This window comes from Homarus americanus, unplaced genomic scaffold, assembly GCF_018991925.1.
Source record: "Homarus americanus isolate GMGI-L3 unplaced genomic scaffold, GMGI_Hamer_2.0 scaffold31032, whole genome shotgun sequence".
In the NCBI taxonomy this organism is placed as follows: Eukaryota; Metazoa; Arthropoda; class Malacostraca; order Decapoda; family Nephropidae; genus Homarus; species Homarus americanus.
This window is the reverse complement of record NW_024729696.1, coordinates 76,738-100,373: the sequence shown is the minus strand read 5'-3', so window position 1 is coordinate 100,373 and position 23,636 is coordinate 76,738. Positions and strand designations below refer to the sequence as shown.

The window sequence follows — 23,636 nt, the reverse complement described above, 5'->3', positions numbered from 1 at the left end:
GCAATTGTTTTCAAAGGATACGCGCGCGGGTCCGTGTGTGTGTGTGTGTGTGTGTGTACGCGTACATATCCACACGTACATGGACCTCACACACACACACACATCTACGTATGTTAATGTGAAAATAAACATATTGATAATCCAGCACACATTTTCATCCCCGAAACACCACTAACTAACACACCCCACTCCCCCAAGACACATACAAATTAGACCCCCACAAGTCCTCCCCTCTATATATATATTCGAATAGATACACATGAATATATACAATAAATTCCATTAGAGGTTACGGATTTCACATTACTTATTGACAAGGTAAAATGACAGCATGAGATATGTCGTCCACTGAGGGGGGAAAATCTGCCGTGTGTTGAAGATTTACCTCACCACCCAACTCCTCCGTCATCCGTTGAGACAAGTAGAGAAGAGGAACAAGTAAATGTAAACAAGAAAGAAAAAGTAGAAGTCGGAGTTTAGAGTAATAACTGTATTTTAGGTTTGTTTTGGTTTGGTATTGGGAAAGGTCTGTGTTCTCTCTCTCTCTCTCTCTCTCTCTCTCTCTCTCTCTCTCTCTCTCTCTCTCTCTCTCTCTCTCTCTCTCTCTCTCTCTCTCGAGGGTTTTAACTCTTTATTATTTATTTTATCTTTCTCTTACTCTGTTTTAAGTCTTCTCACTTTCTTGATTTTACTATCTTTCTTTCTTCATCTCTTTCTCTCCCCCACTCTCTCAAGTTTTCTCTTTGTTGGTTTTCTGTCTTTCTTTCTTTCTTTCTTTCTCAGTTTCTCTCCCCGTATCTCTATCCAACAGTTACAAGTCACTCTAGCTGTGTCTTTTTCTCATTCTCTCTCCCTCTTATTCTTTCATATTTTTTTCTTTATTCTTGGTCACAGTTACAGACAGGTAGACGAAAGATGGATGGCTACCGTCGAGGTACTGCGGCACATAAACACTTCTCAGGGACCTGGTATGTTAATTCCTCTCACTGTAATTAAGGATGAGAGATATTATCCACTTACAGTAGAACCTCAGGCAATGTCGGCGCTATTTTGGCCTCTCTCTTTCTTTTATATGTTAAATCCGGCAATTTTAAACGTTATAAGAGACCCCATCTTGAGGGAGAACTGACAGTCCTAAGTTAGAGGGGTCGAGTCCCACTTCAGAGCTGAAAAAGAGTGGAAGGGTGACTTCTTGTGACCAGCCAAGGGAAATGGCGGGTGTTAAAGCGAACAGGTCTGTGAATTTATTTATTCCTCTCTTGTGGCGGGAACGACGAAGACTTATCCCACTTTAAACCAAATCCACCCCAGAATCGTTAGGTTAAATAAAGATCCGGGTCTTCTGTTTTAGGTTTTGAATTGGTTTAATTTTCCTGTGTGACCAATATCTAACATCGGTCATATTGTATCAACAAGGCGGAGCGTAGACAATGTTACTGTAAGTGATGGTCATTCTGCCTCCTGCCAGCCCTCGCAGGACCTTCCTTTACCTCAGTTCTCCTCCTCTTACTTGGTCTATTCGAGGCTTGAGTGAGCGTGAGGCTTGCTGGATCAGGTATTTCAGGTAATTAGAGGAGATCCCTCAAGCAGATGGCTGGTATTTGGGCGGCAACTCTCTGGCAACTATCACAATGGTCAAAAAAGAACGAGCGCCATCCTCTCATAGGTATAGAGAGCTGAGAAGAAGACGCAACGTGTAAATGCAAATGAGATCTGTGTCGACGATGACTTCTTGACGGAAGGAGGTGATGTTATTGTCCAGTGACTGTCTGCTGTCTGGCATCCTGGTACCTTTCCGCTTGACCTGAGGCGAAGCTTCGTCGCCCGTATCTGGTAAAGGAGAGGAGAGGCCTGAAAGGATGTCAGTAATTAGTGGGATGTCGAGGCTGCCAGCTAGCTCCTCGCTAATCTGTTGCCGCGGCGGGTTCAAAACCATTTGCTTTTGATGCAGCGCCTTAAGTTGTCTTGATTCACACGCCACCTATTTTCAGTCGACCGGATTCTTGTGCTGGAAGTCGCTATTCAGCACCAGCCTGAGTTTCGATACACAGTGTTCACAGTGTATGTTGGTCTCAGGAAGGTGTTTGACAGTCAATCAACAAACACTTTGGGAAGTATTACGACATCATGTTGTCGTATTTAATTTCTCAGAGTGGTATCAGTTTGTACTTGCAGGTACCTGGTGTGTCCTCAATAATTGTGGGCGAGACGTTTGTGTCCTCCCTCAAACACGTACCTCACAGGAGGGTGGAGGGTACACTACGGTGTTATGTGAGAGCCTGTGGTGTGAATTAATATGACTAGTGATGCTGTCATTGACTCACGTGTTGCTGGCGATGAACCAGTAGTTAAGACTCTGATGGGCGGCTCCTGAGTACCTTATGAAGTGAACACTGTGGTATCATAACTCACACGACTTGAGGCTGAAATATTAAGTAACTATAGACTTGCAGGACTATTCTGTTCACTCGTGCAGTAAACTCAGGGAGAATTTACTTTGTCTTAGTAATGTAATTCACGTGGGTTACACCTGAGGTCAATACAGGTTCTCAAATCTGTCCTCACATATAAGGTAAAAGTCCTCAAAGACTCACTATGTGTTGAGGACTTGAGAGTCATGCGTCAACTCTGTAGTGACCGGAAGAGCAACATTACTCAAGGAGACTTACAGGAGTTTGTTAATTGTCTGATCCGGGAGCGGCATCTGTCGTAGTGTGTGCAAACGCTTAATTTTGGCCGAGGCATTAAACTTGTGGGTTACCATAAAGACAAATGACATTGTGTTGGATCCAAGAACACGAACAAAAAACTCTTGGTTGTTTCAGAAAATTGGTTCATATTGTAAAAAAAAAAAAAAAAAAAAAATTGTTTGCCAGGAGACGGTTTTAGTTACGGGTCTAATTTTATATTCAGGATCAGACAACAACTTTACTATGCTGTTACCAGACAGAAATTATTATACCTAAATCATACGACTAAAGAAAAGAGTATACCGTACATGTGATCATATTGACGAGTTAAATATCTAAACCAGAAGCCTAGGGGGTATGAATATAAACAGAAAAGGCAACAGAAAACTACCCTGGGGTATGTTCTCAGGCCTTTACACTCTTCTGTAGATATACGATCAATGCCACACTTTATCGTAGAGAGAAATAGGGTATTTTCCCCGCCAAGTGTTTCTGACATGTTCCCGATATATTCCCGGTCGCCAATAATGGGGAGTATGAGCGAGGCCATGATTCACTCCTCTAAAAGTTGTGAAGCTGCCAGTCTGCTGCGCCATGCTGGCCACTCTTTCTATCTTATTAATTGTTCTATGAATATTAATGAGAATCATCACGGTTTGTATATATATTTCTACTTCTGGTTCATTACCTCCCAGCTGTCGGTTCTCTCATTTTCACAACAACAATAACAATTTGCTACCATAAAAACCACTAACACGACCACCATTATTAGTATGACTGCCAGCAGGACAACCATATTTACCACATTCACTACCACCATTACGCTGCTGCTAACATCACCAACGCATTCAATCCACTCTTACCTTCACCACCACCACCAAGGCTGTTAACATCACCAACGCAATCAACCTATTCTTATCATCACTACCAATAACCACCACCACCACCACCCTTCCCCCTATCATTTACAAGGCTTCCATGAGAGTGTGTGGGTGTGGGAGGTATGGGGGGTGTGTGGGGGGAAGTTGCCGGTGGCCAAATATTGGATGTTTTCGCCAGGCGCAGATGACGGGGCTGCCTCAGACAATAACCACAAGACTACCATCAAATTTTTGAGTGGCCGGACCACTGACCATCAGATTTGCATCTTGGCTTGAAGACTTACTTCGTGTGTGTACGTATGTTGGTGTGTGTGTGTGTGTGTGTGTGTGTGTGTGTGTGTGTGTGTGTGTGTGTGTGTGTGTGTACGTGTGTGTGTGTGTGTGTGTGTGTGTGTGTACGTGTGTGTGTGCCAAGTCAGTGACCATCAAATTTGCCTCTTGGCTTGAAACCAAACTCACTCCATGGGGTGTGTGTGTGTGTGTGTGTGTGTGTGTGTGTGTGTGTGTGTGTGTGTGTGTGTGTGTGTGTGTGTTTGCGTACTAATATCCTTACTAAAATCCAAATAAAGAGGATAAGTTTTTGTTTTCATTCAAATACATTTCCTTATATCCCACCGCGTATATGTTCAGTGGTATGGGCGCCCCGATAGATAGACATAGACAGACAGATAAATAGATAGAAAGACACAGACAGACAGACAGATAGATAGACACAGACAGACAGATAAATAGTTATATAGATAATTTTGGATGGTAATTTTTTTGGCGTTAACATTAATGTCTTCATGGACGTCTCTCACAACAGAGGTGATCATGAGTTTATGAAAAGTCTGCTCTCTCTCTCTCTCTCTCCCTCAATATCTCACCTTACTACCCTCTCTCATTCCTTCCCTCCCTCCCTCACTCTCTCTCCCTCGTTATCTCTGCTTCCTTTACTATCTCACTCTCCCTCTCCTTCCTTCCCATTCTCTCACTCTCCCTCCTCCTCTCTCTCTCTCACGTACACAAACAAACATCACTCTATCCTCTCCTGGGATTCGTAGGCAATATATCTCTCTAAATTTCTTTTTCTCGTTCTTCAATCTTTTCCATTTTTCTAGACGGAATTTTAGGCTCAATACACTTGAAATTCAGAACGGGGACTCTCTTTCTAGCGAACACTTCGATAAGGGGATTGAACGGAAAACGATTCACTGGGCAACAGGATCTGCAAAAATGGTTCAGAATGTGGAATGAATGTAAGGTTCGAACAGTCCAGAAGCCAACGAAAAATTTGCATACAACTGTTCACACTCAAGCCCCCAGTCACGGGAAAAATGTAAACACTCTGGTATTATTATTGTTATTATTGTTATTATTATTATTATTATTATTATTATTATTATTATTAGTAGTAGTAGTAGTAGTAGTAGTAGTAGTAGTAGTAGTAGTAATGATAAATAAGGTTAAATAATAAATGAGATAAAAGGTAGATAATAATTAGTTTAATGTGATGGAAAGATGGGGAAAATTGATAAATTGAATGAAATGTAAAATATACAGAAAGGAAAACAAAAAATAGTCAATATTTAATCTTATGGTGTGACGAAAAGATGAAAAAAAATCAGTAAGTCAAATGATAAGAACGATGTAAGAAAGTGGCAATAAAACAGTTCAAAATTAATATCGCGTTGTGTCATAAACAACAACAGCAAATTAAATATTATTAAATGAAACGATAAAAAACACAATCGATAAACAGAACAAGAGTGGAATAAAATAATGTTAATGAATTGATAAACAAAGATAATGATTGAAAAAAAAAGAAATGAATGGGTGAGAGCCAAGAATGGATACTTTTCATTGTGTTTTGTCGTCTCTTCATTTATGCACAGTAATAAACAAAGGCGTAAAGAGCATATTCAAATTCAATTAGTTCCTATTTCTTTGTTCTTTCTCATGTCTGTTTATCTCTTGCTTTCTTTCTACTGGGGAATCTTTACGAAGGAGGAGAATAAAAACACAATAAAAGTCAACAATAAAAGAACTGTGACATAACTGTTGTGAGGAGGAAGTATAAGTTTGTGTTTCAGGAAGACTTGGGAAATAAAACACCCCAAAACAAAAGTGACTTACGAGAATAATCCACAAGTTCTCGTAAATAAGACTTGAGATTCACAAAGGTTCAGTCGCATTACTAGTGTTAAGTGAAGGTGTTTGCTTAAGGTAATGACTTGGGGGGGGGTAATTAAGTTCCAATCATGTGCTAAGGGAACGTGTTTGGTCAAGGTAAAGTGTTAGTGTAATTCTGATGAGACTTTGGACGTTATTGTGTTTTATGACAGCCAATTACGAAGAAAAAAATCAAAGGCCAAGCTGCTGAGAATCATAGTTCAGCTATAAAGACAAGAGAGGAAAATTTTACACCTCAATTTTTCAGTGTAATCAGCCTCCCTCAACCTCGCTCATCCCTCACTTGCCCAATTTTGTTCCTCACACCAGCAGAGTGTTCATAATAGACGCCTTTTGTCAGCTCTCATAACCACCCATCACCGCTGGCCTACAGGTAATCATCCCTTTGATACCATTCACCTGGCAGGGCAGATTACACGTGCTGGAAGATACAGCCACTCTAGGGGGGGCGGATGGGGAGCAGGTCTTGGCTCTGTACTTGTGATTGACGACCTGTGAACCTCTGTCCTAGTGAATTGATTAAATGTACTGGAGCGACACAACACCACGAGTCAATATCCCGCCAGCGGTGTGTGTGTTTCTTGGTGGCATTGCGCAAGAGGACCAGAAAGCCAGCATGATATTAAGAGTAAAGTTCGTTTTGAGTCTCAGAAGATGTTTGACCTTTCTTGTTACATCTAAGAATTGTTTGGGGGTAAAGTTGTCGAACACTTCAGTTGCAATGATTCAGTCTTGGTCTCAGTGGTGGAGCAGCAGTAACACACGTCCACCTGGGTCAGTAGTGAAGAGGTTCCAGAAATTCTCTCTTGAACTAAACTCTTGTCGTGATCTTACAAACTGCGGGTCTCGTGATCTTACTGGCTGAAGGTCTCGTGATCTTACTACTTGAAGGTCTCGTGATCTTACTACTTGAAGGTCTCGTGATCTTACTACTTGAAGGTCTCGGGGACAGCCATAATATAAAAACTTTACACATAACAAAACGTTCATGGATATTGGTGTCAATACTTTTGCCGGTATTATACAAGTCTTTTGCAAATTGTGTTATCCTGATTCAGCCAACAGACGATATCATGTTTCCTCCTGTAGAAGTTGTTGCTGGATAAAGGTCTTGTCTGAAGGTCATGTAGATAAGGGGGTTGTTCTTGATCAATTTTCTCTGCTAAGTTGAAGTTCCTCAGTGTTGAAGAATCTATTTCAGCTTTCCATTATGTACTAACTCGGCGTCCCATGGATTGACTTAGTCGTACATACATACATACATACATACATACATACATACATACATACATACATACATACATACATACATACATACATACATACATACATATATACATACATACATATATACATACATACATACAAACATACATACATACACCGTGAACTCCATCCTAAAGTTAGTCCACCGAGATAACAAGAAAAAAAATCAATAACAGACTGTAATTACTCAGTACAGGTTTCAATCGACCACATCAACCGGGAAAAAAGTCATAATATAAGTATGCCACCGGGAAAAAAACATAATTTAAGAAAGCCACCGGGAAAAAAGTCATAATATAAGGATGTCACCGGGAAAAAAATCATAATATAAGTATGCCACAGGGGAAAAAAGTTTGTGAAATCTTTCCTTCGTTGATTTAGAGAAAAAACTAAATTATAAAGAAAAAATGTATTTCCTATATACTTTCGCTAAAGAGAATCATGCAAAGAACTGCGACACAGAAATACGCAGCGAATATAAAATATTTGGGTGTGACAAAGACTTTCACACACACACACACACACACACACACACACACACACACACACACACACACACACACACACACACACATTGGAAAACTAATCGGGACAGTGACTGAGAGAAACGAGGCAGATATCTGAAATGGATCCTAACTGACTAACAAGGGGGAGGGGGGCATTTGGGAGCTGGAGAGAGAGAGAGAGAGAGAGAGAGAGAGAGAGAGAGAGAGAGAGAGTCATATTTTCAACAAACAAGAACAATAAGACAGTATGAAACAGTGAACTAGCTCATTTATTGAACGAGGAAGAGGGAGCATCAAAAGCGAATTATAATAAAAAACAAAACCTGAGTGAAGCAGATTGTCTGTGTGTCTGTGTATGTCTTTGTCTGAGTGTGTCTGTGTGTGTCTGAGTGTTTCCGAGTGTCTCTGCGTCGTATGTGTCTCTGTGACTGTGTGTCTGTTTCGTGTGTGCCTGTTTCGTGTGTGTCTCTGTCATTATGTGTCTCTGTGACTGTGTGTCTCTGTGTCGTGTGTGTGTCTCTGTGTCGTGTGTGTGTCTCTGTGTCGTGTGTATCTCTGTGACTGTGTGTCTCTGTGTCGTGTGTGTGTCTCTGTGTCGTAAGTGTCTCTGTGACTGTCTCTCTGTGTCGTGTGAGTGTGTGTCTGTGTGTCTCTGTATCGTTTGTGTGTCTCTGTGTCGTGTGTATCTCTGTGACTGTGTGTCTCTGTGTCGTGTGTGTGTCTCTGTGTCGTAAGTGTCTCTGTGACTGTCTCTCTGTGTCGTGTGAGTGTGTGTCTGTGTGTCTCTGTATCGTTTGTGTGTCTCTGTGTCGTGTGTATCTCTGTGACTGTGTCTCTCTGTGTCGTGTGAGTGTGTGTCTGTGTCGTGTATGTCTCTGTGTCGTGTGTGTGTCTCTGTGTCGTGTGTGTCTCTGTGTCTCGTGTCTCTGTGTCGTGTGTGTCTCTGTGTCGTGTGTGTCTCTGTGTCGTGTGTGTGTGTCTCTGTGTGTATGTCTCTCTGTGTCGTGTGTGTCTCTGTGTCTGTGCAAATCAGCAGGAATATTGGCGAGTCTGACAAGTGTGCTGATTGTCATTGTTCACCTCTTCTGGGGTGAGGCAGCAGCAGTAGTGGGAACAGGTCTGCAGAGGCAGGTGGGAGGCTGGCAAGCAGGGGGCAAGCAGGGCAGGGTTGGGGGGTTACAGGTGCAGGGGCAGAGCAGGCAGCAGCAACAGTGGGGCAGGAGCAGCAGGGTGGCAGGTGCAAGGGGGGCAGAGAGCAGGAGGCAAGTGCAGGGGGGCAGAAGTAGGGGCAGAAGGAGACAGAAGTAGGGGCAGGAGCAGGGGTGAGGGGCAGGAATGAGAGGGAAGCAGGGCTGGTGGAAGCAGCAGGGGGAGGGCAGCAGCATGGGACAGAAGATGTGAAAAACGGGCAAAGGGGGATGGGCGGCAGGCAGGGAACCCAGAGTTGAGACAGGCAGGGGCAGAGTAGGGGCAGGTGGGGCAGAGTAGAGGCGGAGTGGGAGACAGAGTAGAGGCAGGCAGGGGTAAGAGTTGGGGTAGGCAGGGGTAAGAGTTGAGGCAGGCAGGGGCAAAGGTAGAAACAGGCAGGGGTATGAGTAGAGGCAAGGCAGGGGCAAGAGTAGAAGTATGTAGGGGCATGAATTGAGACAGACAAGCAGGGGCAAGACAAAAACAAGTATCTGTTTTCTTATTTTAGAACATAAATAAAAAAAAAATAAATAAAAAGTTCAACTGTTGTCTTCTTTCTCTCTATCTCTCTCTGTCTCTCTCTCACAGACACAACGACTTACCGTGGAACATCAGAAGTTTCATACACAACCAGCTGGAAAAACTTAAGCTGAACGAAAGCTTGAAGAACGTGGAACCGTGGTCTGTCAGTAACTGGTCTCACACCGACATCCCCAGACTCATAGAAGGACGAGTAGGTGGACAGGTACGTGTGATTAATTAATTAGTTTTAGTCTATACCTGTGAGGGATACAATCTCTCTCTCTCTCTCTCTCTCTCTCTCTCTCTCTCTCTCTCTTTATTGTTTAGCTTGTTATGATCTTTCTCTTTTTCCTTCGCATATTTTGTGGCTTGGATATTTCACACACACACACACACACACACACACACACACACACACACACACACACACACACACACACACACTAAATATTGGCCGGGAACACAGGCTCACCAGATATTAAATGTTGAACACAGTGCAGCCTCTCGCTATATTACATCCACTAGCATAATGTTACGATTAATCTGACAAAATGAGACCATTATTTTTTTCTACACCAAACGTTCCCCCCAAATTTAAAACATTCCAATAGTCAGTTCATTTTTTTCTGTCCACATTTCTAAAATTGCTGGTTTGACATAATTTTATTCAGGTTAAAAATTGTTCATATTTTTATTACGTGTTTCGCAAAATGTAAGTATAAAAATTTTTTGGATATACATTTACAAATTTACTTAAATCTATTAAAAAAAATGGATAAATAATTGTGGTGTAAAAAAACAAAAACAAACCGTGATTAACATATAATTACTGTAATTTTTTTAGACCATTATTATAGTTTCTGCATTACTTATATCCTATAAACTCCACGTATCAAAAAGTACACCAGCAGTTTTTAATTAACTCAGATCCCATAAAATCTGATTAGACCATCAATGTTTTGTTCTGAATACAAAAGCTGCATTAATAAAGTTCTTAATATATAAAAAAGGCCTTTTTCTCAAAAATTTTTCTATATAATACCAAAACACACACACACACACACACACACACACACACACACACACACACACACACACACACACACGCACGCACACACACACACACACACACCCACTCACTAATCCAACAAATGAATTTTCCTTTTTGAGCGGATACAGCGTCTACTTCACAGTCGTACTAGAAGCCCATTACCCAGATATCAGTGTCGTGGTCAGTATGGAGTGTAAATTAAACTGGTGGTAGAGGCTGGACTTACTGAGTGATAGTCTCTATGTCTATATTGGTAGTGGATAAATAAACCACTCAGAGAGCTTAATTTATTGGCCAATCAGAGAACTTGATTTTACTGGCCACTCAGAGAACTTGATTTTACTGGCCACTCAGAGAGCTTAATTATTACTGGCCATTCAGGATGCTTGACTAACTGGATATTCTTTGTTACCTTCCTTCCTACCTCTCTCTCTCTCTCTCCTAATTGTTATGTCGATCACAGTGTTGTGTCGTAACGAGCACCTAGGCAGCCTCAGGTCCAGTTGTTGATTTTGGATTAAATTGGTTCAATCATTTGCTGGCGTGGATGATGAGAGATAGACCTCAGTTGAGTCCTCATTCTCTTCATGTCTCTCTGTCTGTCCCTCACGTCTCTCTCTGATACCGGGACGAGTTAGGCATCCTGATAACAGTGTCTCTCCGTGTCTCTCTCTATCTCTCTCTGTCCTTCTATTTTTCTTTATTATATATACTTTGATTTTATATTTATCTCTGCCTATTCGGTTCATTTCCTTAACATTTCATTTGCTCTGTTTTGTCTTTCTGTTTATCTGTCTGTCTGTCTGTCTGTCTGTCTGTCTGTCTGTGTCTGTCTGTCTGTCTGTCTGTCTGTGTCTGTCTGTGTCTGTCTGTCTGTCTGCTTTTGCTATCTCTATCCATCATTTTGTTTCCTCACCTTTTATAACAACTTTCAAATTCTTTACTCTCTCTCTCTCTCTCTCTCTTTCTCTCTCTCTCTCTCTCTCTCTCTCTCTCTCTCTCTTTCTTCTTATTTCCCACTATCATCATCTCTTTTATGTATCTTCTATGTATCCCCTGGTGGTCACAACCCCTCTGTGTATGACTATGTATATTTTCCTCCCTGTTTCCAACTATGTGTGTGAGTATACATGTATGAATGTATATCAGTTGAATAATCCAAGATGGTGAAAGAGGCATAATGTTTATACTCGGAAATTAAAGTCAGAGTAGAATAGTTAAGAAGATCAAAGGTTACTAAAGGCTTATAAGTATGTTGGGTATAGTTATGTTGGGTATAGTTATGTTGGGTATAGTTATGTTGGGTGTAGTATGTTGGGTATAGTTATGTTGGGTATAGTATGTTGGGTATAGTATGTTGGGTATAGTATGTTGGGTATAGTATGTTGGGTATAGTTATGTTGGGTATAGTATGTTGGGTATAGTTATGTTGGGTATAGTTATGTTGGGTATAGTTATGTTGGGTATAGTTATGTTGGGTGTAGTATGTTGGGTATAGTTATGTTGGGTATAGTATGTTGGGTATAGTATGTTGGGTATAGTATGTTGGGTATAGTATGTTGGGTATAGTATGTTGGGTATAGTATGTTGGGTATAGTATGTTGGGTATAGTATGTTGGGTATAGTATGTTGGGTATACTGTAGTATGTTGGGTATAGTATGTTTGGTGTAGTATGTTGGGTGTAGTATGTTGGGTGTAGTATATTTGGGTATAGTATGTTGGGTATAGTATGTTGGGTATAGTATTACTCTTGATCTTTATACACGAACTCTTTCATTCCCTTTCTCCTCCTTCCATCTTCCTTTTCCTTCCCCACAATTTATCTTCCTCCTCTTCCTTCCTTACAACTCCTCCTCCTCCTCCTTCTCCCACTCTTTCTCCTCTTCCGTTCCTAATTCCCTCCTTTTCTTCCCTACAATTCCTGCTCTCCAGCCTCCTCCCTACAACTCCTGGCCTCCTCCTCCTCCTCCAAGACCTCACCCTAATAGTCGTCTAGTTTTATGTATATTTGGGTTTCCATATTTACATTATAAAGTCAGGTCGTCTTCCTGGAACCTGAGCCGTTGCCATTATGAGAGAGACCATCAACAAGGAGGTACAATGAAAAGTTACAACTTGTTATAATGAAGATAGAACAACTCATGGCTCTTGTGATAATTACTGCAGGTGAGAGAGGTTGTTATGTAGGCCAGTTATGACTTACTAAGGAGAATATACGTGGTGTTGTGCTTGATGCTACTGAACCTCTCCCACACACCACTACACCTCCATCGACTAAGTACACGACCTGTGGTACACACTACAACAGTCATGAAAATATCATCCAGGCAGTTCCAGTCAGCCACGCTCTCAATTACCATATATCCAGTCCCTGTCCAGTCAGTCAATTACCTCCAGTTTTCAAGGCTGATCATTTAGCTAGTTGCCAGTTCAATTTTCTAAACAGCCCTGTCACTCAATCCAACTATTGAGTTCATCCCAGTCATCTAGGCAATTCCCAGTCATCCATTCCCCAATCATCCAGTAAGCTCTCAAACATCCAGTCAGCTCCCAGTCATCCAGTCTGTCCTCAGTCAGCCGAGCACCGCTAGAATCCTTCCACACGACTTGCTTTGTTTATTGGTTTTCAATTTTAATTTGCATATATTTTGTTTCTGTGTCTCTCAAGTCTCTCTGTGTTATGTCTCTCATAGGTTCTCTACCTCCTTCAGCTGTCTCTCAAGGGTTCTCAACCTCCCCCAGCTGTCTCTCAAGGGTTCTCTACCTCCCTCAGCTGTCTCTTAAGGGTTCTCTACCTCCCCCAGCTGTCTCTCATAGGTTCTCTACCTGCCCTTCCCTCAGCTCTCCGTATGTTCTCTCTCTCTCAAACTATCTTGCTTGTGCTTCAAAATTCAAGTCGCGTCAGAATATATGTCGCTCTTTGCCTGAATATGTGTGTGTGTGTGTGTGTGTGTGTGTGTGTGTGTGTGTGTGTGTTGCTCTTGTGTGTAATTGTCGTTTTTACCAGAATATATGTCGTTTTAGCTCAAAATAGCTCGTTTATATTAGTAAATTAATGTTGTAAATGAAAATGTCGTGTTGCCTTAAAATATATCATGTCTATAAAACTGTATATTTTATGCCAGGGATTCTATTTTGTGTACTGTTAAGACTTGTCGTTTTTGCTTCCTATTGTCGTTAATTCCTGTCTATCAATGTACCTTTATATACTTCGTTCCTGTATATCAATATCCTGATGTTTGAATCCATATATTTCCCCTAACAATATATAGCGTTTCTTCTTGATAATGCCTCACAAGTCGTCGTCTTCGTCTCCTTGAAAATATTATCAAATCCGCCCGTTGTTGCTGAATGAAAAGATGTCGTTTATATTTATGAAAAATAGTCTTCAAGTCTGTCTTAAACTGTGGCCTTACTGCCTGAAGCTATTGGTCGTTTGTTGTTAAAGAGGAAAATGAAAGAAAAATGAGAAGGAAAGATTCATGAAGACCTTGACATATTAACACCAGAGTAATAAATATAATTGTTATTACGGTAACACGCCTATAATTTCCAGAGTGTAATTAATTACTTTCGCTAATGATGATACACATGAGCCTACACACACACACACACACACACACACACACACACACACCTCCCCAGGCGCGGGTGAGTGACTGGCGGTAGTGACGTCATCACCAGTATTGGCTACATTGCTCCCGGGGCGAGGAATTCGGTTTCTTAATTAATATTTTCGGTCTGACTTGATTACTTCGATAATTACCTACAATTATTTTACTAATTAGCATAACTACTAGGGATACAAAACTCCCAGTTAATTTTATAGCTTCCGCGTTAATAGTTACTGTCATGGCTACACTATGGCTCCACCTGATTGGTTCTTGAAACGAGATAACAGCAGCTAATTGGTTCGCAAGACAAGATAAAAGGAAGAAGATTGGTCGGCCGTGAGTGACGTCATATGTTGATCAACTCCCCCATATATGACGTCAGATGTAAAAATAGAAACTAATACAAAGAAGCGATGATATAAAGTGACCGTCAGTAAAGAAATAAACTTAAGCACTGACGACGTTGACATACAAACTAGCTTTGATTTATATATTTATCCTAACGAATGTAGAATAACACTAATCTGACATTATATGGGTGTTTTAGTTTGTGAGTCTGTTGGTCCATGAGTCTGTGAGTCCGTGAGTCCGTGAGTCTGTTGGTCCGTGAGTCTGAGTCCGTGAGTCTGTGAGTCCGTGAGTCTGTGAGTCCGTGAGTCTGTTGGTCCGTGAGTCTGTGAATCCGTGAGTCTGTTGGTCCGTGAGTCTGAGTCCGTGAGTCTGTGAGTCCGTGGTCTGTGAGTCCGTGAGGTCTGTTGGTCCGTAAGTCTGCAGATCCGTGAGTCTGTTGGTCCGTGAGTCTGGGTCCGTGAGTCTGTGAGTCCGTGGAGTCTGTTGATTTTCAGCCAGGTCCGTGAGTCTGTTGGTCTGTAGTCTGGTCCGTGAGTCTGTAGATCATGGAATCTGTGAATCCGTGAGTCTGTTGGTCCGTAGTCTGTGAATCCGTGAGTCTGTTGGTCCGTGGAGTCTGGAGTCCGTGAGTCTGTGAGTCCGTGGTCTGTGAGTCCGTGGTCTCTGTTGGTCCGTGAGTCTGTGAATCCGTAACAGGTCTGTTGGTCCGTGAGTCTGTGAATCCGTGGAGTCTGTTGGTCCGTGAGTCACAGGTCCGTGAGTCTGTGAGTCCGTGAGTCTGTTGGTCCGTGAGTCTGTAGACCGTGAGCCTGTTGGTCCGTGAGTCTGAGTCCGTGAGTTTTGCAAGGAAGTCAGTTTCATCTCATGGTGGAAGAATTTCCTTTCAGTGAAGACTGGAGAGGATGCCAATACTTGGTCAGCTTCTGTTATTGGATTGAGAGAAGTGGGTAGAGAAAGAAAGGGCAGAAATTATACACACAAGCAGTCTACATAATGCAGAAAGAAAGATACCATCTAAAATGACTCTCTCTCTCTGCACACACACACACACACACACACACACACACACACACACACACACACACACACACACACACACACACACACACACACACACACTTTACATGATGCAGGGAGAGATACCATCTAAAACACGCACCTCACCACACCACGGCCTTTACAGTACCACAGTAAGCATGAAGATCTCTCTGCCACACAGTTTACCTCATGAATACAAATGTTAAGGACGACCTCTCATACTAAGAGAGTGAAACGTGCAGTGAATTAGAGAGAGAGAGAGAGAGAGAGAGAGAGGAACTTACGTCATTTGTGGTGATTTAAGAGAGTCTCAGAAATAAGTTAAGAGAGAGAAACATGGACTGAACAATGTCGTAAGTTATTTCTGGGTGATTCGGGAGTCACAGAGACGTGTCAGAAGAGTGGAAAGTGGGGGAAAAAACTCAAGTCATTTGGGGGGAATCAAGAATGGTGGGGACAGTAGCGTCTTGGGCCAGGTAATTGAATGGAAAATTAGTTCCTCAGGATTCTGTGATACGTGTGTGTGTGTGTGTGTGTGTGTGTGTGTGTGTACTGATCATAATTTTTAAGGGAAGTAAACATTGTCTTAATATGGGACAGGCAGACATTACTTGATACGGTCTTCAGGCATTTCTCTCCTGCTGCTTCAATTTTCCTTTATATAATTCTTTTTTTTTTGGGGTGAGGCCAAGGTGAGGGTGAGGAGCAGGGGTGAGGTGAGGAGCAGGGGGTGAGGGTGAGGGGGGTGTGGTGTGAGGGCAGGGGGAGGTGTGAGGGGGAGGGGTGAGGGTCTTTCACTTACACCGCTCCGTTCACCCTTCAGATTCAACTTTTTTTTTTCCAATTTTAGGGAAACAGACGTTTAGTATTGTTTCCTCCCCTCCACCTCTCTCTCTCTCTCTTTCTCTCTCTCTCTCTCCACACACACACACACACAAATCTATACATACAAACATATACACACTAATACGCACAATCCTACACCCCACACCCCACACACACATACGCACATTAGTAACCTCTCCACTCGCTATTAAAAACTGTTACAATATTCTAGTCCGGTATGTGTGAAATCAGACCAGACTATCAGTCGTGGGTTACAAATGACACGCTAATTAAACCTCCGCTGGAATGTATTGCGTGTTTTGTTTACAAGTTCATTACCAGATCATAGTTGAACTGGACACGTGTGCATGTTGCAGTTGTCGATAGTGTACATAATTATGTGCACATACATATGTACATATGTGTATACTGAATATCTGGTACAATATTGGTGCACACAAGTCCAGTACATCTATGATAAAGATACACTACTTCCAACCACCATTACTGCCTCATACTTCTGGGTGGTCACTAACCACCACCACTTCCTTCCCAACAGTTCTGGGTGGCCACTAACCACCACCACTTCCTCCCTCACAGTTCTGGGTGGTCACTAACCACCACCACTTCCTCCCCAACAGTTCTGGGTGGCCACTAACCACCACCACTTCCTCCCCACAGTTCTGGGTGGTCACTAACCACCACTTCTCCCCACAGTTCTGGGTGGTCACCAACCACCACCACTTCCTCCCAATGTTCTGGGTCACTAACCACCACCACTTCCTCCCCAACAGTTCTGGGTGGCCACTAACCACCACCACTTCCTCCCCACAGTTCTGGTGGTCACCAACCACCACCACTTCCTCCCTCAACAGTTCTGGGTGGTCACTAACCACCACCACTTCCTCCCAACAGTTCTGGGTGGTCACTAACCACCTCACCACTTCCTCCCTCAGTCCTGGGTGGTCACTAACCAACACCACCTGGTTCTGGGTGGTCACTAACCGCCACCACTTCCTCCCCAACAGTTCTGGGTGGTCACCAACCACCACCACTTCTCCCCACAGTTCTGGGTGGCCACCAACCATCACCACTTCCTCCCCAACAGTTCTGGGTGGTCACAACCACCACCACTTCCTCCCCCAGTTCTGGGTGGTCACTAACCACCACCACTTCTCCCTCATCACAGTTCTGGGTGGTCACTAACCACCACCACTTCCTCCCCAACAGTTCTAGGTGGCCACTAACCACCACCACTTCCTCCCCAACAGTTCTGGGTGGTCACAACTGCCACCACCACTTTCACAGTTCTGGGTGGCCACTTCAACCACCACTTTTCTCCCACAGTTCTGGGTGGCTACTAACCGCCACCACCACTTTTCCTCCCACAGTTCTGGGTGGCCACTAACCACCACCACTTCCTCTCCAACAGCTCTGGGTGGCCACTAACCGCCACCACCACTTTTCCTCCCACACTTCTGGGTGGCCACTAACCACCACCACTTCCTCTCCCACAGTTCTGGGTGGCCACTAACCACCACCACTTCTCCTCCCACAGTTCTGGATGGCCACTAACCACCACCACTTCTCCTCCCACAGTTCTGGGTGGCCACTAACCACCACCACTTCTCCTCCCACAGTTCTGGGTGGCCTACACGCCCTGTGACTCACAATACCAGAATGCGGTGCAGCTGACCTTGGAACAGATTGACTTGATCAAGCGGGTTATCAAGAAGTACAGCCAATACCTGGAGCTGGTCACCAACTCTCAAGGTAGGTCACCTTATTACACCTCTTGGGTTAAACATCATACGTGTTGTTTCAGTCATCTTTTATAGGTATATTATAACACCTGTTGGTTCAATTATCGTTAGTTTGTAGTAATTATTACACCTGGTACTTTGGTTGTTATATATAACTATACAGTACATTTATTACTCCCATTAACTCCTTTATCACACCACTTCAACCATTTATCACAGCTGGCAGGTCAATTATCACAGTACTCATCATTATTTTGCCTTGTTAAGTATTTATTTCAATTATTAGATTTGGATTGTTTCTTTTTTAGTTTTGTTAGTAGTTGTTAATTCTGATTTGTTTACATTATATTATCTTTATGTTTCTTGGCTGTTTGTTATAGTTTCACCATTATTGAATTAGAATCGTATTATATTGAATCAAGTTTGTTCGTTTATCTGCCTGACCGTCCGTCCGTCCATCTGTAGTCAACATGTTTACACACTTTACCTGCAACTCTATTGTCATTATTTCATCAGATGATTTATATGTTGATGTTCATATATTTGTTTGTAAAAAAAATAGTAAAATAATTTTTCTCAGTTGTAAATATGTTAAAATAATTATCTACATATATATTTGAACAATTATTAAACAAATACGCATCCATAATTTTTTTTTAATATTTTACACCGTGTTATTCTTTTATTTTTACGATCTAAATCTCCTCTTTTGTCCAGTCATAAACAAAATTCCAATCCGAGTGTATTGGATATAGGATTGAATCATATATCAATAGGATAAATATGACATTTCACGAGGTTTTCAAATCCATTCAAACTTTGGCTAACTTTTTTTTGTCAAGTGTGAAGTGATAATATACAATAATCTGTAGCATTTGAGGAGAAAGTTTCATAAGACATTTACCATGCTTTAAAGAACTCTCTCTCTCTCTCTCTCTCTCTCTACATCTATCTATCTATCTATCTATCTGTTTCTTTGAGTTCCTCTATGTTATTTTCGTGGTGCCCTCTCTCTGTGTATTTTCGTCTTTGTGTCTGTTTCTATCTTTCTTTCTATGTCCTACTGGTCATCTGACTTTTTGTTTCTCCCCTTTCTCCTTATTTCTCTCCTCTTCCACTGTTCATTTTTCTCTTTGTCTCTCTCCTAGTAATCCTATATCTCTTTATCTCTCTCCCTCTTTACTTCCTCCTCGTATCTCTCCCTCTTCCCCCCTCCTTCACCGCCAGCAGTAGGGGATCTCCCAAGGGTACCAGCAGGTAGCTCTTGGTTGTCTCACGAGTGTTGTAAGTCGTCACTCCACCATAACACGAACACTCTGGGGCCAGCCTATCTGTTTACTTCGTGTGTGTGTGTGTGTGTGTGTGTGTGTGTGTGTGTGTGTGTGTGTGTGTGTGTGTGTGTGTGTGTGTGTGTGTGTGTGTGTGTGTGTGTGTGTGTGAGGGGGATGGAGGGTGACATAGGTAGATAGGAATGGTTTAAGTGTAGAGAGAGAGAATTATACAATAGTAGTAAAGGTAATAGTGAAGGATGAGAGGTGGGCAGAACTGGCTCTCTTCCGTACCCCCGTCGCTACCATGGAAAACCAATAATTATGACGGACACTTTAAACCTCCGCGCCAGTGCTGACCCCACACACCCCCTCCCCTCCCTCCCTCATCACCTCTCACGTTCCTCAACACCCTCATTATAAGCGTCACCAACCTCGCCTCCCCTCCACTGGCGTTAGGCCCTTGCAACATGTTATAACACCAACAATGAACAGATTGAAAATTTTGACCCTCGAACTATTATGTAAAGCGAAATCTAGTTGCTCTTAAGGTGTAAATAAACGAGTAACAGTTAATAACATAGGAGTGTCGTGTTGTGACCCTCACTATGTTGATGTGTAGGTATAAACACTACCATCTCCATCAACTAAGTGTTTCTCTTTAAAGGTTATATGTGACGATGCTTCCTGTGACGTAATAGCTCAGTGCTCACCTATCTGTATCTTTGTTCCTTATGCGTCACCTGTTGTTGATGCTCACCTGTGTGCTCGTCTCTACAGTTATCCCACGTCTTATATACAAAGGCAGGAGGAACAGGCAGCGATTTGCTCAGTGAAGCTCTTAACCATGAGAGACCTGAGAATGAACCCCTGAGCCCAGCATTACCACACACAGCTTGAAATAGGACGGACACACACACACACACGCACACACAAGACGCGCTTGGACGGGACGGTGACCTGCCTCGTAGTAACACCATTTATGAAACCGTAAACTCTCCAGTCTTCCTACTCCCCCTCCACTTATCCACCCCAGATTACACTCCCCATCACCCCGGGCCATTGTCTCCTTCCTAGCAGAAGATGTTTCCCTTTTTATGTTCAACATAAAGGGAAAATTTTCTTTTAACGCCCTACACGTTGACGCAGGGGCCGGAGGTGTCTTGTGTGTGTGTGTGTGTGTGTGTGTGTGTGTGTGTGTGTGTGTGTGTGTACGTTACACATCTACATCAACTAAATCATGACTAAACAGAAAACTATTAATAATTCGGTGACCGTTACACACCGACAAGTTCATTTACCAATATGTCTGTACATTTATTTAATTGTATGTATGCCTATTATGTATGCATATGTGCATATGTTTATATACATATGCTGTTCATATACTCATTATTATTAAGTGCAATTCATTCCTTAGTGTTTGTCTCTTCATTTTCGATCATACTACACTCTCTTCACCATCCTACACTCTCCTCACACCATCCTCTCACCATCCTACACTCTCCTCACCATCCTACACTCTCCTCACCATCCTACACTCTCCTCACCATCCTACACTCTCCTCACCATCCTACACTCTCCTCACACCATCCTACACTCTCCTCACACCATCCCACACCTCCTCACACCATCCTCCCCACCATCCCACTCTCCCCACCATCCCACACCTCCCTCACCATCCTGTTGTACCCTCCCTCACCATCCTACACTCTCTCACCATCCCACACTCCTCACCACCATCCCCACACCTCCTCACCATCCCACACCTCCTCACACCATCCCCACACCCCCTCACACCATCCTCCCTCACCATCCTACACTCTCCTCACCATCCTACACTCTCCTCACACCATCCTACACTCTCCTCACACCATCCTCTCACCATCCTACACTCTCCTCACCATCCTACACTCTCCTCACACCATCCTACACTCTCCTCACACCATCCTACACTCTCCTCACACCATCCTCTCACCATCCTACACTCTCCTCACCATCCCCTCACCTCTCACTCCCATCTTCGAAAATATATCTCATCGTCCTCTCATTCCTCCTGCAGTTCAGTCAGTCATCATCACATTTCCCTCACCACCTCTCTCATTCTCCCTCTCTTTCTCTCTCTCATTCTCCCTCCACCCTACTCACTCATTTTTCCCCTCTGTCCCCTCGAGGCATCTTCTCTCTCTCCCTTTAGCGAATTCTTATCACTCCTTGCTTCCATTTCCTCACCAATTCTCCCTCCGTAACTTTCCATCCTCCAATCTGCTTCTGCCTCTTCTCCTTCCCCTCATTATCAGCTGTCTCTCCCCTCTCCCTTTGCCTTTTCCCTCGTTTATCTTACACTCACCATCGATATAGAATTCTATTATTTCCTCCTTAAGCTGCCAGCTGTACCCGTCCATTATTCTGATGAACAATGGTGAGTGAGAACAGAGACAGTGTTAGCAGGAGGTCGTGTCTCGGTGTGGTTAGGTTAGGTTAGGTGAAGGTTAGGTAAGGTTAGGTTATATGTTATGCAGAAATTGGTATATATGATGAGAGAGAGAGAGAGAGAGAGAGAGAGAGAGAGAGAGAGAGAGAGAGAGAGAGAGAGAGAGAGAGAGAGAGAGAGAGAGAGAGAGAGAGAGAGAGAGAGAGAGAGAGAGAGAGAGGTCACCGTTCTCTTAAGGGTTACCACATCCTCGTGACCTGTAACTTTCTCTCTCTTTCTCTCTCTTCTTCCCTCTGTTTCTCAATCTTTTTCCCTCTCTTCGTATGTCTTTGTTCCTCTCTGTCTGTCTGTTTATGTTTCTTTATTCCCTCAAGCCCCCCCCCCCTCTCTCTCTCTCTTGGTGTATCTGTTGCCTTCCTCTCTCTACTGTTGACCTCTCTTCTATCATTGACCTGTCCTGTATCATTGACCTTTGGACTCTCACTCCCCATTCCCCCTCTGGCTCGCCGTGTCACCCTCACCTTTGACCTATGACGTCACGATCTATTCTAAGTTCCAACATGTGATAAGACCTTGAAACAGACACACAAACATGCAAACTACCAGACAGCTCAAACGACAAATATGTTAGACTGTCGATAATGAGCTTAATCACATACACGCACATATACACAGACATAAACACAAGCATACAGCCACAAACAGACATACATATAGATACACACAGCCCCTTACATACATGCATATATTTACCCACAAACACACACATACACTGCCCCTAAAACACACACACACACAAATACATAAACTACCCCACACACACAATACATATACACATAACACACATTCACACACACACATATATATATATTTACAGATAAACACATACACAGCTCCCACCAACACACAATAAATATGCTTGTTTTTTAGGACATTTTACCAAACATGTCGCTTGGATTATGTACGTATTTGGTTTCACGCTGATGTGTGACTGGTATATAAACAGCTGACGAGTAGTAAACAGACACCTCACTGATAGCAAAGAGACAGCTGATCGATAGTAAATATTTATGTGTATTAAATAGTTGGTCCATTTGGAACACGTCATGATCAGGGGTATATATTTTTTTCACTTCAATTTCCTTCCAACACTACATAAAAGATGACGTGGATGGTCAGGTCATATACTGTACCCTAAAGGTCAACAGAAGCACCATCCCAGCTGTTCTGTGACCTCGTCCTACTAAGATCAACGATGATGCTGTTGAAACATTATCCTGTGCTCTTCACGATAACTAGTTCAGTGTTTCTTATGATATTGTCACGTCATCGTCTGTGCCTTGGAAAAATAGTGTAGATTGACTTTTGCTTCATGAGGTAATTTAACATTGTCTAGGGTGGTTATGTAGCTATTTAATGAAGGCCATGTTGAAATCTATTGTTTTTGTATGCCTTTTTTTTTCAGTAAACTTCATCCACGTTTTCCTTTACCACCACAACTAACATGCTGGAAAAACAACAAACACAACACCCGCCATGAACAACACAACAAACACAACACCCGCCACGAACAACACAATTTCCGCCACAAACAACTACAAGCACAAGCACCCAGCCACTAGCCTTCCCAGAACCGACCCCTAGTGAGTCATTATCAGCCTCGTGTCCCCGGGGTTAAAGGTAGTAGTTCCCTGGTGTACAGAGACCTGGCATATGACAACAGAGAACCGGTGGCTCACTTGACGAAATTAGTACCTACATTCTTCATTGCAGGTCTCCCTCCCTCCCCCCCATCCCCTCTCCCCTGGGCATCTTATTTCGACTAAACGTGGGGTATTATTGACATTTCCCCCGCCTGTTCATTTCGATGGAGATTCACGCCAAAACATCAACCTCACAACATTCAGGGTTTGTTATTGCAAAACCATACTGCTACACCTCCACCCCACTCCTGTGTACGTCACGATGTCAGAACTACTAGTCAGAGGTGTTAATTCCACGACAGCACACACACACACACACACACACCCACACACACACAGTGGAAGAGAAAGTGAAAATGAAAG

At 42.9% G+C, this 23,636-nt stretch overlaps 1 protein-coding gene across 1 annotated transcript in view; it reads left to right on the top strand.

Moving 5' to 3' along the window:
- The window catches only part of LOC121866792 (dipeptidase 1-like), a 107,830-nt gene that overhangs the window by 33,292 nt on the left and 50,902 nt on the right, over positions 1–23,636 (top strand). Inside the window, exons 6-7 of the mRNA XM_042366522.1 lie at positions 9,292–9,448; positions 17,746–17,878. Coding sequence (XP_042222456.1) covers positions 9,292–9,448; positions 17,746–17,878 — 290 coding nt within the window. The remainder of the gene's footprint in view (positions 1–9,291; positions 9,449–17,745; positions 17,879–23,636) is intronic.